Source organism: Dasypus novemcinctus, chromosome 3 (genome assembly GCF_030445035.2).
Source record: "Dasypus novemcinctus isolate mDasNov1 chromosome 3, mDasNov1.1.hap2, whole genome shotgun sequence".
NCBI lineage: Eukaryota > Metazoa > Chordata > Mammalia > Cingulata > Dasypodidae > Dasypus > Dasypus novemcinctus.
In genome coordinates this window covers 166,924,320-166,941,447 of record NC_080675.1, presented here as the reverse complement: position 1 = coordinate 166,941,447, position 17,128 = coordinate 166,924,320, and the positions used below count along the sequence as shown (strand labels likewise).

At 38.8% G+C, this 17,128-nt stretch overlaps 1 protein-coding gene across 13 annotated transcripts in view; it reads right to left on the bottom strand.

Annotated features, from left to right (window-relative positions):
• Positions 1-17,128, bottom strand: part of AKAP13 (A-kinase anchoring protein 13) — a 390,788-nt gene that overhangs the window by 121,535 nt on the left and 252,125 nt on the right. For all 13 annotated transcript variants that reach the window (XM_071214350.1, XM_071214349.1, XM_058294653.1 and 10 more), the window contains 2 exons: positions 8,894-8,969; positions 704-840 (listed from right to left, as the gene is read on the bottom strand). In XM_071214350.1, the coding sequence (XP_071070451.1) occupies positions 704-840; positions 8,894-8,969 (213 nt within the window). The remainder of the gene's footprint in view (positions 1-703; positions 841-8,893; positions 8,970-17,128) is intronic.

The following is a 17,128-nucleotide window of genomic DNA, read 5'->3' as shown; positions in this document are numbered from 1 at the left end:
TCTTCTTCATAGTTGCCACAGTGTTTCTGTGCTTTACTATTAAGAAAACCATTTGTGGCATATAATTGAGTACTACTTGTTGTCTCTGCTGTGGGAAAACCCTCTATTCTTCTTAGGAGACAAAACAGTACTCACTGCAACTAAATACAAACACAAACAAAAGAAAGCAAACCGCCCCATGCCCCCAACTCCTTATAAGAAAGTCTTAAATTATATGCAAACAGGAGGTGATTCATGTGGATGGGCTATTCACTAGGGTGAGAGTTTGAGTGCCCTAGGAGAAATCTACAAAGTTTCAATTAGGCAGGCTAGATGAGAGGGTGGTGATATCACCAAGCTCAGCAGCAAACTTAAGGCCTAAACACATTAATCAGAAATGACTGTATGATTAGTTTATACACATGACATCATATAGTCTGAGCTGTGGTCCCTTCCTGCCCACTGAAAAGTGTTCACTGTCATCTGACTACAGGAATTTCCATTTCTTTTGGCTTCAAAATCTGTTAACCAGCCTTGGCTTTGCAGAAATTAAAGCAGTCCATGACTCCCCTCACCCCTTTATAAAGCCCCTGACAATCTGATGTTTCTTTTTCTAAAAGGGAACATTTTACACTCCCAGAAGATCATGTTAAGAGCCTGACTGGGGATCTGCAGGGTAGGTGGATCACACTTTACTAGCAAGAGTCACACATAGAGGTAATACCTTTGAGAAGATTATGCTGTCCATTTCATCAGTGGGTGAATGAAAGAGGTCAGACTCACTCCCAGAAACTCTTTTAAGTGCACCTTGTGATGAGGCACATTCTCTGCCCAGTCCAACATCTAGGAAGTTCTCACATTCTGAAAAAGAAAATTTATGTGACCAATACTTCAAAATACTAAAAATTAAAAAATTCAGTTTCTTTTCACCTCAGCAACTCGCCTTTCAAATTTTGCTACTTTTTAAAAATATTAAGATTTTATGAACACATTGTCAAATTAGTAGCTTTCAGCTCTGATACCGGTATTCTAAATTGATAGTTACCATATATCTTGAAGTTTGCCATGCACACCATGGATATAAAAAGATAAAATGTTGGCTTAGAATCGTAATTATACCTGTGTTTAGGTATCTAAATGCTGATGCTTTCTTACTGGTATTTTCCTTTTTTTCCCCTGTTTTCTTTTTTTACTTTTCCCACCATAAAATCCATTATTAGGAAGCTATATGATAGGATTTCTGGCTAATCTGTTTTGTGAGATTACTTCTTTCTTGCCACTTGTTACTTTATGAAAATACTGCAATAAAAGGCAAGGTGGGGGAGGAATGAGTGCTTGCCTCCCACATGGGAGGTCATGGGTTTGGTTCCTGGTGCTTCCTGGGGAAAACAAAAAACAAACAAACAAAAGAAAGCAGAGCAAATGAAAAAACCAACTCAGGTTCCCCCAGTGTGGGACATGACTCCTGGGGATAAGCCTCCCTGGCACTGAGGGATTGCTACCAAGTACCCACAAGCAATGCAACTGAGGGGGGCAAAAAAAAGACCTTGACCGAAAGGGGGAGAGGTAAAGACAAATGAGTTTACATGGCTAGGAGACTTTAAAGTGAGTCAGGAAGTCGCTCCAGAGGTAACGCTTATACACATCTCACCAGGATCTCATTGACAGCCAAAGCAGATACTATCCCTAAATAGCAGGACTCCTGAGGGCTCTGGCAACTTCCAGATACTATAGTCAGTGCAGATAGCTCAGGAGTTTGGTCCCTTGCCAGTGGGCCCTCCTTTGGAATTTATGCTCCCCAGTGCAACAGAGTGGAACTCAAGTTGTGGTTTCCCTACACATGACTCTTCTGTCCTTCTATTTGAACCTCTAATTATTATAGTACTAGAGTTGGTCGGTATACATCCAAGATACTTAAACCTTTGGGTTGTCCATGTGCCAGCTGGGCCTTGAATCTCAATGCTGTTGCAACACCTACTCTCCAGTTCATTGGACTCATGCAAGACAACAAACAAGGAGGATGCAACACCTACTCTCCAGTTCACTGGACTCACCCAGGACAACAAACAAGGAGGATAATGGATAACCAAGAACTAAGAGTGCCTATAACTGCAAGCAAGAGAGTCCCATCCATCGGCCATATGGGATCAAAGGCCCCCCTCAATTAAAGATGGCGTGGGCATCACCATCCCAGGAGTCTCAGGATTGGGTAATGAACTATGGACTAAAGTAGACTTAGTGGTATACTACTATAGACTTATAGTGATTCCAGCAATGGAAGAAATATCACTGATGTGGAGGCAGTGGCCACTGGAGGTTCTGAGGGTAGGGAGAGGGAAAAATAGTTGCAATATGGGGGCATTTTGGGATTTGAGAATCATCCTGAATGGCATCACAATGACATATCTTGCCATATCTTGCCATAGCCTACAGAAATGAGTGGGAGAGAGTGTAAACTACAATGTAAATTATAAACCATGCTTAGTGGCAATGCTCCAAAATATGTTTACCAATTGTGATGAATGTACCACACTAAGGAAAGATGTTGCTAATGTGGGAAAATGTGGGAGGTGTGGGGAGCAGGGTATATGGGAATCCTCTATATATTCTCTGTAACATTTATGTAATCTAAGTATCTTTAAAAACAAATGAATGAACAAAAAAAAAATGGAAAAAAAACCCCAAAAAACAAAAACCGAACAACAAACCAACTCAGGGAAGCCAATGGTGCTCAGTGGTTGAGTGTCAGCTTCCCACATACAAGGACCTGGGTTCAATTCCCAGCCCCGGGTACCTCAAGAAAAGGAAAAAGGAAAAAACAAAAGGGCAAAGGGGGCATATCTAAAAAATAATCAATGTATTAAACATAAGTGCTTACTGCTCTATTGAGGAGTAAAAAAATATAATTAAGTTTTAAAATAGACCTCCTACTGGAACAATGACTGAAAAAGAAAAATTCATCATCTAGGATCTGTTAGCAGTGACCCTGGTGAACCAGGGGGAGCAAGCAGGTCTTGATGGAAATATGACATCAGTACATCACGGAATCCTAAAACATACTATCTTAAATTAACAAGGTATTTAACCCATTCTCTCCAATTAATTTTGTGGACAAAAGGGGCATGTAACCAGGAAGCAAAAAGGTTAAAGAGAGGTATAGATAGTGAAACCAAGAACCTAAAAAAAGTCAAGTAAAAGGTATATGTAGCTCTCCTTCAAGAAGTTTTGAAGGGTAACAGATTTGGCCCCAATGGATGGGGCATCCTTCTACCACATGGGAGGTCCAAGGTCCAAACCCAGGGCCTCTTGACCTGTGTAATGAGCTGGCCCATGCGCAGTGCTCATGCACGCGAGGAGTGCTGTGCCACGCAAGGGTATCCCCCGTGTAGGGGAACTCCTTGCGAAAGGAGTGTACCCCGGAAGGAGAGCCGCCCAGCACGAAAAGAGTGCAGCCTGCCCAGGAATGGCGTCACACACATGGATAGCTGATGCAGCCAGATGACTCAACAAAACGCAACACAGATTCCAGGTGCTGTTGACAAGAATACAAGTGAACACAGAAGAACACACAGAGAATGGACACAGAGAGCAGACAACTGGGGTGGGGAGGGTGGGGAAGGGAGAGAAATTTAAAAAAAAAAAGAAAAAAAAAAGAAAAACGTTTTGAAGAGTGATGATCCTCCATTCTAGTAAGCACTTTGAAGTGTGATGTGGGGAAGCAAACTTGGCCCAATGGATAGGGTGTCTGCCTACCACATGCCTTGACCCGTGTGGAGCTGGCCCATGCGCAGTGCTGATGCACGCAAGGAGTGCCGGGCCACGCAGGGGGTGTCCCCTGCATAGCGGAGCCCCATGAGCAAGGACTGCGCCCCGTAAGGAGAGCTGCCCAGCGCAAAAGAAAGTGGACCCTGCCCAAGAATGGCACTGCACACATGGAGAGCTGACACAGCAAGATGATGCAACAAAAAGAAACACAGATTCCCGGTGACGCTGATAAGAATAGAAGCGGACAAAGAAGAACACCCAGTGAATGGACACAGAGAGCAGACAACTGGGGGGGGGGGTAGGGGAAAGAAAGAAATAAAATATAAATCTTAAAAAAAAATGTGTGATATGAACAGACATATATGCATGCTCATCAAATCTGCAGGTGACACACAGTGATGAGGGGCAGAACAGATAACCTGGCTCCCTAGCAGCTGATGAGAGCTCCTGGCGATTTTGGATAAAAGAAAATTTAAAAGGAGCTGTCAAAGCAAGATGATTGTAAAAACAAAGCAGAACAACAAATAATATACACATACACAAACAAAATTTTAAAAAGTCAAATAACCAAAAAAACTATTAATTGGAAGGAATGTGTTTATTCCTAGGTAACATTTAAATGAGAGCACTGATAAGCAGAAATGCATTCATGACACCCACTTGAGATATATTTATCTTGCAGAGGAGCTGGAAAAAATTTTGCTTATAAACTGTAGTCAAATGAGGAACAGTGAGGGGGATAGCTCTGGCTGTTCCAGAAGGCAGAACAAATCCAGGGAGGGGAAGCTGCAGAGCTTCACTTAACAGGGCTTCTGGGCAATGGGATAGGCAGTTTCACAGCATGATGACTGTCACTTCACTTCACCAGAAGGGTTAGAGCAGAGGTTGAATGACTGTGTTTCAGAAAAGTTTTCTATACAGAGGAAGAATATGTGTTAGATTGGACTAGATAACCTCCAGGGATTCTTTTCATTCTCAGATTTTATACTTGGACATCAATGTCATATATACACATGTATGCTGTGTGTGTGAGAGACAACGGAAGAAGTTTTCTAATCTAAATTACTAAAAATTAACAAATGATACTTTTAAGTTATCCACCCTGGATCAGCTGGGTAGCCTAGACAAAGGAGTCAAGGAGGCATTGTATCAGTATAGGTCATGAATCAACTGTTAATAAAAATAAACTTTTCTATTTGTTAGGCACTTGGTTAGGCTAGGTACTAGAACTATCCAAATGAAAAAAAGACATTTAGTGTTTCTTTGTGTTTGGGGACAGGGTTTACATTCTTGAGGGAGAAATGGACATGCTGAGGGAAAATTTCAATAAAGAAGTACACAAAGGATGCCATAGGAAGTGAATTAATCTGAAACAGGAAATTTAAGTAAAAACTTAAGTTAAAAAAATTATTCCAGTCCCTTTTAGTCTTGGTCCAAACCACTTTAAGTGTGTTATTTTTCAATGGGAACAGATCTGCCTTTACAAGACTGGAAATCATGGGTATTTCAGAGATTTTTTTTTTTTTTTAAATTTCACAGCATATGTACTACTTAGGTGCAGCTGGCGGGTGTGATCTTTCTATTCCCTCCTTTCTTCACTTGGAAAAACTATTGCATGGTTGAGGGGAAAAAAGAGGGGCTGGCCAAGAAAAGGAAGGGCTGTCACAGCCACCACACTGAGCTGCTGGCCACATCCAAATTCCAGACTGGAAAACAAACCAGCTCAGAAATATTCTAATGGAAAACTCACGGAGAAGATCAGATTTGGTAGGAATACTCACCCAGAAAACAAATCCAAGTTAGCACTACAAGCAGCCACAAATCAAGTTCAGAATAGGAATAGTTTGCTGTGTGCAGTAATGTTGACTGTTGTGACGGGAAGCAGGGAGGAGTATGAAAAAAGGGATCAAGGAGAGAGAAGGACCTTAAGCCATTGGAGGGAGGTGGGGGTGGGCAGCACTAAAGGCAAAGCTAATCTATACATCCCATGTGACATGCACTGTTAAGAAATCTTTCCCTTCTTCCTGCATGACCCCTTCCCAATGAGGGGAGCAGCATAGCAAGGTGTGAACAAGAGCAAAAAGCATTGGTTTTAGAGTTAGACTCATCTGGCTTAAATCTAGGTCTGAATAATTGCAGGGATCCCCTCTAAGCCTCAGTTTCATACCACCATTCCAGTGAAAGTAGATAATTTTACACCTTCCAATAAGAGTTTGTAGTTACAGTTAGAAATAATAAATACATAATGTAAACAGAATTCTGTCCCTTAGCATACAGTAGGCATGTGATAAATGTACTTAATGAAGTTAAGGCTTCATTATCCCATAATGTGTTATTCAAGAAGTATCCTATGATAACAGGACGCTGAAGGTGGGCAAAGCAGGAGCTGATCCTATTTTATGACCCATTTACAAATCTATCTGTATCTTTTGTGTACTGAGCCATTACCTTTTTTTTTTTTTAAGATTTATTTATTTTATTTATTTCTCTCCCCATTCCCCCCTACCCCAGTTGTCTGTTCTCTGTGTCTATTTGCTGCGTGTTCTTCTTTGTCTGCTTCTGTTGTTGTCAGTGGCACGGGAATCTGTGTTTCTTTTTGTTGTGTCATCTTGTGTCAGCTCTCCATGTGTGCGGCGCCATTCCTGGACAGCCTGAATTTTCTTTTGCGCTGGGCAGCTCTCCTTACAGGGTGCACTCCTTGCGCATGGGGCTCCCTTATGTGGGGACACCCCTGCGTGGCACAGCACTCCTTGCAGGCATCAGCACTGCGCATGGGCCAGCTCCACACAGGTCAAGGAGGCCCGGGGTTTGAACCATGGACCTCCCATGTGGTAGGCGGATGCTCTATCCATTGAGCCAAGTCCACTTCCCTCTGCTAGCTTTTTAAAAGGTAATGGCAGGAAGCAGACTTGGCCCAGTGGTTAGGGCGTCTGTCTACCACATGGGAGGTCCACGGTTCAAACCCCGGGCCTCCTTGACCCATGTGGAGCTGGCCCACGTGCAGTGCTGACGTGCACAAGGAGTGCCCTGCAATGCAGGGGTGTTCCCCGTGTAGGGGAGCCCCACATGCAAGGAGTGCGCCCCCATAAAAGAGAGCCACGCAACACGAAAGAAAGTTCAGCCTGCCCAGGAGTGGTGGCCGCACACACGGAGAGCTGACACAGCAAGATGCAACAAAGAGACACAGATTCCCAGTGCCGCTGACAAGAATAGAAATGGACACAGAAGAACAAACAGCAAATGGACACAGAAAACAGACAACTGGGGCAGGAGGAGGGGAACGAGGAGAAAAATGAATAAATATAAATCTTTAAAAAGAAAAATAAATAAAACCTATAGAATTAAATTCTTAAAAAAAAAAAGCTAGCAGAATGTGTACTTTTTAAGATGTTATTTGGGTACATGGGTTTAAAATGACATACTGTTTATGTACACATATTATATAGTTGGAGAAGAGTAGGAAAACATATGCGGCAGTACCCACTGGGCTTTGTTCATCCTAATCCTCAAACCTTGTAATTATTCAGTACTGCAGAGTATACCAAGAGATTTTAAAAGATACCAACTTACTTGGTCTAATGCTATTACTCTCTGGAGCATGTGTATGTGAAGTAAAAGGAAGCAAGTTACAAGACTGAAAGGTCCTAGGATTCATAATCATCCATGCCTAAAATCAAATTCTCTAGGTCTAAAGTTGAGAAACACAATTCAGATCTTAAATTTTGTTAAACTGTACTTTAAAAACAAAGATCAAATTGTTAGCGCTTTGGGTTAGAGTACGGATGGGGCTTTCAAAATCCAACATTATGCCCTGGGAAAAATGCTGAAGGGCTCAAAATTCATCTCTTTAAATAAGTGAATTTTAAAAACTACAATGTGTAAAGATACTTCCTATGAATATTCAAATTGTGAGATAACCTCATTTAGCCTTTATGGGGCAAAAAGTTTTACTGCTTGAGTGGTTGTAATTACATTTTTAGAAAAAACCTGTTTCAAGAACCAAAATACTGTTAAAGTAGTATATTTTTAAGTAGAAGTTTTCAGGGGGCTAAATGGGGGAAGTGTCAACTAAATCTGTAAACAGAATCAATTTTATGAAATATGGGGACCCATACACAACTATAGCAGAATAACATCTTTTTACAGTTTCTTCATGTGAGGCAAAAATAGAGAAAAACACTTTTTTATTTGTCTCCAATACAGTTTTGGTAGTAAAGTCAGAGTTGAAAATCAGTAGGAAATCTCTCTGGAGATAGAGGATTTGAACAGTTTGTTTATAAAAGCTGGGAAGGTAAAGAGTGGTTGTGTTGGGTTAAGTAAGACTCAAAAGCCCAGGATGCAAGTTATCAGTGTTCACTTCACAGCTGTAGTTATAGGCACAGGGACTCACAATTACTCACCATTTCATCCTTACAAGACCCCAAAATGAGGCAAGCTAGTAACACATTCCAGATGGGAGATGAGAGTGCACAGACATTAGGGAGCATAACTGATGTCACAGTAAGCTAATAATGGCTGAACCTGGGTTAAAAGTCGGGAATCCTAACTAACCACAAATCATGTGTTGTGTCATTAACATGCAAGTCTTAAGAACAACTTTTGTTACTAATACCTCGTGGGTGTTTAAGGATTGACTCGATTTCTGACAATACTTCCCCATAGTGTAATGGTTCCCAACTTTGGCTATGCAGTAGAATAACCAAAGGACCTTTAAAAGATTCGAATGCTCAGGCCAAATCTCAGCCCAGTTAAATGAGAATCTCCAGAGTAGGACTGAGGCATCTGTATATTTTTAAAGGTCCCCAGATAGGTCCAATATGTAGCCAAGACTGAGAATGACAGTTTTAGTCCTTAGTAATATAGATTCATAGCTTTACCAGATTAAAAAACCAATGTCATATACATAGCCCAGATACATTCACAGACGAATCAATAAATCATAAACCCCCATGTAGAAGTCTGTTATTATTAAAATCGAATTTAAGTAATTCCACATGCCCATCTTTAATTCTGAGACAAAACATCTACAAACCCAAATTACAAGTGCCCCCCATCAAAATGATCTAGAATTATAGAATTATGGCTCCAGGAAAAGGACATTTTAGATTTAGTTTTTCAAGGTAATTTAAGTTAGAACATTTCTGCTTACCTGGGCTCTTCTTGGGGGCCAAAAGAGATGCAGCATCAGGGCATGGCTCTATTGTACACCAGTTTTCTTGGTTTATCTGAAGAGGGGAAAAAAAAAACCTATTAAGTTTCAGACAATGACACAATGTGGGACAATTTTATAGATGCTGCAATTATATCTAACACACAAATACTGTTTTATTTCTTTAATATTTTATTGCAAGGTAAAGAAAATTGTGTAAAGGAAAAAAAAACTTTTCACAATACAATATAGGCAACCTGTTTTCAGTTAAGGCCAAGGGCAGAATAAAAAAGAAGTTAGCAAATTTAACTGACCAAATATTAAAATATGTATGTGGTATCATGGCAGTCAAGTTGCTTTAAAAAAAAAACAAACAACAGTAATACAAAAATAATTCCATTTATTCAGAAACTACTATACTTCAGGTTATCATGTTAAAAATTTGAAACATATTATCTCATTTAATCCCCATACTAGCTACATTAAGTTTGTGTTCTATCACAGGAAGAAATAGGCTCAGAAAGGTTGCAGAGGTGATACCTGACAGGACTGGCACTAACCATGTTGGTATGATTTCAAAGTACGCCCCCCAAAATAAAAATAAATAAAAAATGAGCCTTTTCAACTCCCAAGTACCCCAGAGTACAGGGTAGGCCTTACCTATATTTTCTTAAATTTATCCCTAGTTATTTTATATTTTTTGGTGCTATAATAAATGGTACTGCTTTTGCTTTTAATTTCTAATTAGGCATGCTGGTATAAAGAAATAGCATTGATTTTTGTATATTGAGTTTGTGTTCTGCATCCTTGCTAAATTCACCTAGCAGTTCTAGTAGTATTTTTGTAGATTGCTCAGGGTTTTCTATACAGACGATCATGCCATCTGTAAATAAAGCTTTACTTTTTGCTTTCCAATCTGTATACACTGTTTCCTTTTCTGCTTTATCGCACTGGCTAACATCTCCAGCATAATGTTGGATCAAAGTGGACCTAATTTGTGCCTTCTTCCTGATCTCAGAGTGAAAGCATTTAGTCTTACACCAGTTAAGTATGATGTTAGTATAGGTTTTTCACACATAAACCCTTTATCAATTCTTTCATCATGAATGGATATTGAATTTTGGCATGTTTGTCTGCATCTACTAATAATCATCTGGTGATTGTAGGGATTTTGGTCTGTTAATACTCTGATTTTGTGAATTCTAAACTGCATTCCTGGGATGAATCCCACTTGGTCATCATGTGTTTATCTTTTTTTTTTTATAATCAATTGTTAAGTCTTTTTTTTTTTTTTAAAGATTTATTTTTATTTATTTTAATTCCCCTCCCCTCCCCCGGTTGTCTGTTTTCTGTGTCTTTTTGCTGTGTCTTGTTTCTTTGTCCGCTTCTGTTGTCGTCAGCGGCACGGGAAGTGTGGGCGGCGCCATTCCTCGGCAGGCTGCTCCCTCCTTTGCGCTGGGCGGCTCTCCTTATGGGTGCACTCCTTGCGCGTGGGGCTCCCCTACGCAGGGGACACCCCTGTGTGGCACGGCACTCCTTGCGCGCATCAGCACTGCGCATGGGCCAGCTCCACGCGGGTCAAGGAGGCCCGGGGCTTGAACCGCGGGCCTCCCATGTGGTAGACGGACGCCCTAACCACTGGGCCAAAGTCCGTTTCCCTGTTTATCTTTTTTATACGTTTATATATTATACACCACACACACAATTTCCTAAAATTGTGCATCTTTGTTTATGAGGAGTATTGGTCTACAGATTTCCTGTAAGGTCTTTGTCTGGTTTGGTATCAGGGTGAATGCCTGGGTCCTAAAATAAACTGTATGCTATTCACTCCTCCTGCCTTTACTAAGAGCTCTACAGAATTGTTATAATTTCTTCCTTAAATGTTTGGTAGAGTTCACCACTGAAGTCATCTGGGCCTGGACTTCTCTTGCAGGAAAATTTTAAACTATATGAATTCAATGTTTTTAATAAAATAAGGCTATTTAGGTTATCTATTTGTTCTTCAGTAAGTTTTGGTAGTTGTCTTTCATGGAATGGTTCCATTTTATTTATATTGTTGAATTGATCACCATAACATAATATTCCTTTACTAGCCTATCAATATCTGTAGAATCTGCAAGATATCCCTCTTTAATTCTGATACTGGTAATTTATAACTTTTCTTTTGTTCTTGATTAGTCTAGCTAGAAGTTTAACAACATGATCTTTTTCAAGCACAGATTTCACTGACCTTCTTTTCTGTTTTCTATTTCATTGATTTCTGCTTTTTTCCCCTTTATTCTGCTTTCTTTGATTTAATGCCTTCTTTTTCTAGTTTAAGATGGAAGCTTAGAGCACTGATTTTGAGCCATTCCCTATTTTCTAATACAGCCTTTTTTTTTTTCAAGGCGGCACCAGGGATTGAACCCAGGACCTCATACATGGTGAGCAGGTGCTCAAGCACCTGAGCTACATCTGCTCCCCTCTAACACAGGCATTTTAATGCTATAAATTGTGCCCTATAAACAGCTTTGGCCATATCCCACAAATTTTTATATATGGTGTTTTTAATCAGTTCAACATGTTTTCGTATTTTCCTCAAGAATTCTTTGATGTGTGGGTTCAGAAGTTTGTTTTTTTATAAATTCTTAAATACTTAGGCATTTTCAAAACATTATTTTGCTGTTGTCATCAGAAAAGATTCTTTCATTGATTTTAATTCTTTTAAATTTGAGACCGTTTTTATACCAAGGAAAAGAATTGGTCTATCTTTGTGAACATTTCATGTGCACCTGAAAAGAATGTGCATTCTGCTATTGTTGGTGTAGTATTCTAGTGTCAGTTAGGTCAAACTGGTTGATAATGGTTTTCAAGTTTTTATAATCCTTTCTGATTTTATGCCTACTTGTTCTATTACCAAGAGGACAGTGTTGAAAACGCCAATGGCAATTTTAAAAATGACAATATTTCAAACAGAATGAAAGTAAAGGGTTACAATGTTGGTAAGAAAATACTTCAACCATTTTGCAGATACAGATCAACTGTTGAATATACTGGGTGAGATAAGGCAAAAAGTTAGGGTATGTTTTGTGACATTATAATTTTATCAATGAAGAAATGCAGGAGTTAAACTGCTTGCAAATAACTGCAAACATAGAACCATATGAAACAAAACACCAAGTGATTTGCTCATTTCAGCGACTTCATCAGTATAGAGAGCAGGGCCAAGGACCATCAGTGTTTCAGATCCTGGTATGCTGCAAATATAAATGCCTCAAATCTGAAAGTGATTCTGAATGGAAAAGAATCTTCAGCAGGTTCCCTGAAATTGTACAAAACATCCCTTCCAAAATGTAACTTGAGTGTGCACAATAGTAATCACACAAATATCAACTTTTCCAAACCCTGCCCACATCTTCCAAAGAACTGAAACAGCAAATTTTCTTTTTTAAAAAATCATCATGCAAAGAAGGATATTCTATACATTTAAAACTGCAGTGTATTTGAAAGGTGCCAACTTTCACTTACTGTGAAGTAAGTTTCTCTGCTAACAGTAAAAGCAAAATTGAGACCAAAACCACCATACTTCAACTATGTTCTGAAGCTGGAAGAGAAAAACTTGCTTTTCTTCCTCTTATTCTTATAATAGGAACAGGCCGTATGAATACAGAGATGTACTTAGTTAACAGAAATTTTTAAATCTCAGAAGATATTTTAATAACAAATTGAAGAATCTGAACATGAAATGCTCTGAACTACAATGGCATTGCTCTCTCCTTCCATGACCTTGAATAAGTTTTTCAGCCAACATTTCAAGAAATTTGCTAAAATTCTTTATCTTGGAATGTTTTTCACTGTCTTTTCAAAACCACTCATGTTATTGCATTGCCAATTAGGAAACCAAACATTCTTGGCCACAATTTCCATCTAAATTAAACAAAACGTATAACTTACTTTAATACTCAACTGCCCAAAATTACATGGAAAGTAAAGAGGGTGTGTCTTGTGCATATATGTATTATTTTTTCATATTACTGAAAGAATAAAATTAAAATTAAACCTCTTTAAATGAGTATGTCCATTTCTGAGTAAGAGTGATGAAAACATGTCAGTGTTGAGAGATGAGCCTCATGGGTCTCTTGCATGTGTGCATGTCATGTGAGCAAAGACAAGAACAGCCCTTTTGTTTTAGACTATTTTTCCGAGAATGTCTGTTCATCAAAGAGCCCTGAAGAAAGAGAGATCCTTTCCCTCCAAAGCAAAGGACAAAGTTTGTTTACTGTCCAGCAGAATAAAGATAATATCTCAGTCAGGGGAAAAGGTAGGCAAGCCTTACTCCCCACTATAAAAATTCGAGTTTTTAAGCTTGAGGTTTTTTTCAGCCATGATGCAGCATCCGCCTGGGCCCCTTCATGCTGCCCCTGTGGGACCTGGAGAGCAAGAGGAACCATAAGGAAGTTCCTACACATGCCACTGGCTGTTTGTGATGAGTAGTAAGATCATTTGTCTCTGATCCGGGAGTACTGTGACTTCTGCCAGCATTCAGGAAAACTGTCAGGCTAACCAGTTACCTTTTAAGTAGGGCAAAACCTTATACATGTCACAATTCTTTAAAATTAGTAGATATTATATAGTATTAAAATTTTTGAAATAGTGGCAGCCAAAAATCTATTGCTGGGATTACAACTATGTGATGAAAAACACTAATCAGATTCTAATTTTAATTGCGTAGTTACGCTTCAATGATCGTAAAAAGATATTTATATTCATTTTAACTTTTCTGGAGTTTTCCAAATTTTCTTAAATGGTTATAGATTACTTTAAAATTTTATTTTGGTAAGTTTCCTATTTTGGAATAACTCCAGATTGACAGAAAAGTTCCAAAGAGAGTACAGAGAGTTCCCATATGTTCCTCACCAGTTTCCCTTAATGTTCACCATCTTATATAACCATGGTCTGTTTGTCAAAACCAAGAAACCAGCACTGGCACACTACTATTAACTAAACTCCAGACTTTCTGGGGATTTCACTAGTTTTTCCACCTAATGTTCTTTTTATGTACCAGGATCCAATTCAGGATACCACATTACATTTAACATGTATGTACACATTACTAATATATGCATTTTAACATCTTTGTTGAGATATAATTTCGGAACATTTTCATCACACCAGAAAGAAACCCTATAACCATTAGTGATCCCTCCCTATCCCTGATTCTCGGCCCCAGTCCCTGTCAACCACTAATATATTTTCTGTCTCTACAGATTTGTCTATTCTGGACATTTCATATAAACAGAATCACACATTATAAGGTCTTTTGTGGCTGGCTTCTATCGCTTAGCACAATGTTTTGAAGGTTTAACTATGTTACAGCATATATCAGTATGCCATTCCTTGTTGTTGTTTTTTTTAAAGGTTTTTTCTCAATTGAGTAACTTGATTAGAAGGCAAACATTCTGTATCTTATCAGTAATCTATGCTTTATATCGACGGTATCGTCCCTTATTGTTTGAGAACACATCTTCCCCCCCTCACCCCTCCCCGTGACCGACCACCCCATGGCTCCCTCGTCTGTCTGCTCACTGTGTCCGCTAGTCATCTTTAGGAGGCACCAGGAACCAAACCCAGGACCTCCCATGTGAGCGGTGGGTGCCCAACTGCTTGGGTCATATCTGCTCTCTTCCATTCCTTTTATAGCCAAATAATAATTCACTAAATGAATATACCACATTTTATTTATCCATTCATCAGCTGATGGGTATTTTGGCTGTTTTCATTTTTGGCTGTTATGAATAATGCTCCTATGTTGAACATTCATGTACGTGTGGACATATATCTTCATTTTTCTTGTGTATATACCTATGTGAAGAACTGCTGAGTCATATAATATTTTGAGGACCTGCCAAACTGTTTTCCAAAGCAGTTGTACCAATTTACATTCCCTGCCAGCAAAGTATGAATGTTCTAATTTCTCCTCTTCCTCTCCTACATTTGCTAATTGTCATCTTGATTTCAGCCATCCTAGTGGATTTGACATGGTATCTCACTGTATTTCTTTTTAAATGGGAAAATATATATTTTTTAATCTATTGGTTACTTTCTAGGAAAGAAATATATTGTGGAGATAAGATACTCATCATTCTCAGATTTATTTTATTAAATTTTAAAAAAAGGTATTAAATACCTTCTATGTGCCAACTATTATCTTCAAGCCTTAAAAGCAGAGATGGTAAAAGACAAGATGCTTGTGCTCAAAGAACTCATAGTTTAGTATGACTGAGATGTCAAAATATAGCAGTAACTAGGTCTTCCAGAGCACCTTGCACAGTAGGCTCTGAAATGTGTGCTGACTTGGACCACGCGTGCAATGGGATATAAGAGATTGGAGTAAGAGTGGAGACCCTCGGACAGCACAATGACATGCTATCTTTAAAGTGCTACATGCATTCTGGTCAGTTTGCAAATACTACATAAGGAGACAGTAGGTCAGAATAACAACTACACTTCCACTTCACAGAAACAGAAAGGGAAGAGAACTTCCGGGAGATTCAATTTCACAGAAGCTAAGGAAGCAGAGGCCTGAAAAGGGAAGGTAGGTCCACAGTGCCAAAGTTGGAGAGAGGTCAAAATAGATAAAGAATAAAAGGAAATTATTCGATTTGGCAATAGTGAAGTTTCTGGAAACTTTGGAAAGAGCAGCTTCAATAAGCCAGATGAGAGCAGAATGCAAAACATTTCATTATTTTTCTAGATTTATGACACTTTATAAAGTACAGATTTGACCTCTTTACAGCCCTGTGAGGAAGCATATTCCCATTTTAGAGATGAAGAAAGAGACTCTGAGGTTTAGAGATTTGAAGAAAATATCTTTCTGTGTGAACTAGGTTGCACTGATAGTTTCATCTCCTCAAAAGACTGCAAGCTTCTTGAAAACAGATTCCTATTTTTTATTCCATGGGTCTCCTTGATGAGTAGTAAACGCCTGGTTCATAGTAGATTCTTAATTAATAGTCTCTGAGTGTATTATCTTCAGTGATTTTACAGAATACCAGTAAGAGTTGGAAGAGCCTTTAGGATCATCACTCTGCCTCCCTTTACCAGACACATAATAAACGGAGGCCAAAGGAAGTGAAGTTACTTGTTGCCGTAACTGTTAGTAGCTCAGTGAGGACCTAGGTCTCCTCCCTTCCAGGCCAGTGCTCTTTCCCCACACCCATCAATGCTTCTCTTTGTTCTAGTCTTCTTTTAGAATTCGACAATTGTTTAAATAAATTTTATAGACATATAAAATGTTTATTTACACTGTTTATAAAAACATTTACAATGGTTAATTTATTTGGCCAATTTAAACTCTTTTTAATTTTAATACAATATTAAATTGAACAAGTCTTGCAAAATGCACTTAATATCCCTGGGGAAGATGTGTTGGAAAACTGTTTTAGATGAAAATATTTAGAAAATATTTAGTATTATCAAAAATAAGCTTAACTAAAATATGGAACTCTAAGTGCCAATTTTTTAAAAATCAAAATGCCTCTATTTTGCTTGAAGGAAGGTTTTTATTTAATTAAACTTTAGCAAACTAGGAGATGATGCTGTTTCAGTCAGTTCTCTCTTCTGAATTAGGCTTCATTTACAACACTTAAAAGTAAAACCTGTATTGGAAAATAGTTAAGATTTCAGGCAAATCAACTCCTTAGCAGGAGAAAGCACTGGGAGACCTAACATTAGAAGGTTTCCTAAAGCTGTCTTGTTAGTTACACGTTGGTCCAATCTTCTAGCCAAGCCAATCAACATTTATGGGGTACCCACTTTAGGCAAGAAACAGTGTTAAAGAAAAGCTATAGATAGACAAATAAGACATGACTGATTAAAATTTGCACAAAAGTTTCCACAGTTTTAAAATATGAGGAACACCTTTTAATGTAAATAATATGTCACGGATTACGTCTGCCTCCACATTCCAGGATGATAAGATCCTCATTATTCACAGATTTCAGATGTGTGGATTTGCTACCTGCTAAAACTTATGTGTAACCCCCAAATCAACACTCACAGCACTTCTGCAGTCATTCACAGACGTGCACAGAGCAGCAAAACTTTTGAGTCACCTGACAAGCATATTCCCAGTTGAAGTAAAACAAGGTGACACTCTGACTTCTTGTTTCAGCTCTCACACTGTAAATAAGTGTCCTTTGGGTGGTATATTGAGTGCCATATTTTTCTCATATTTCTGTTTTTTTCGTTGGTGGT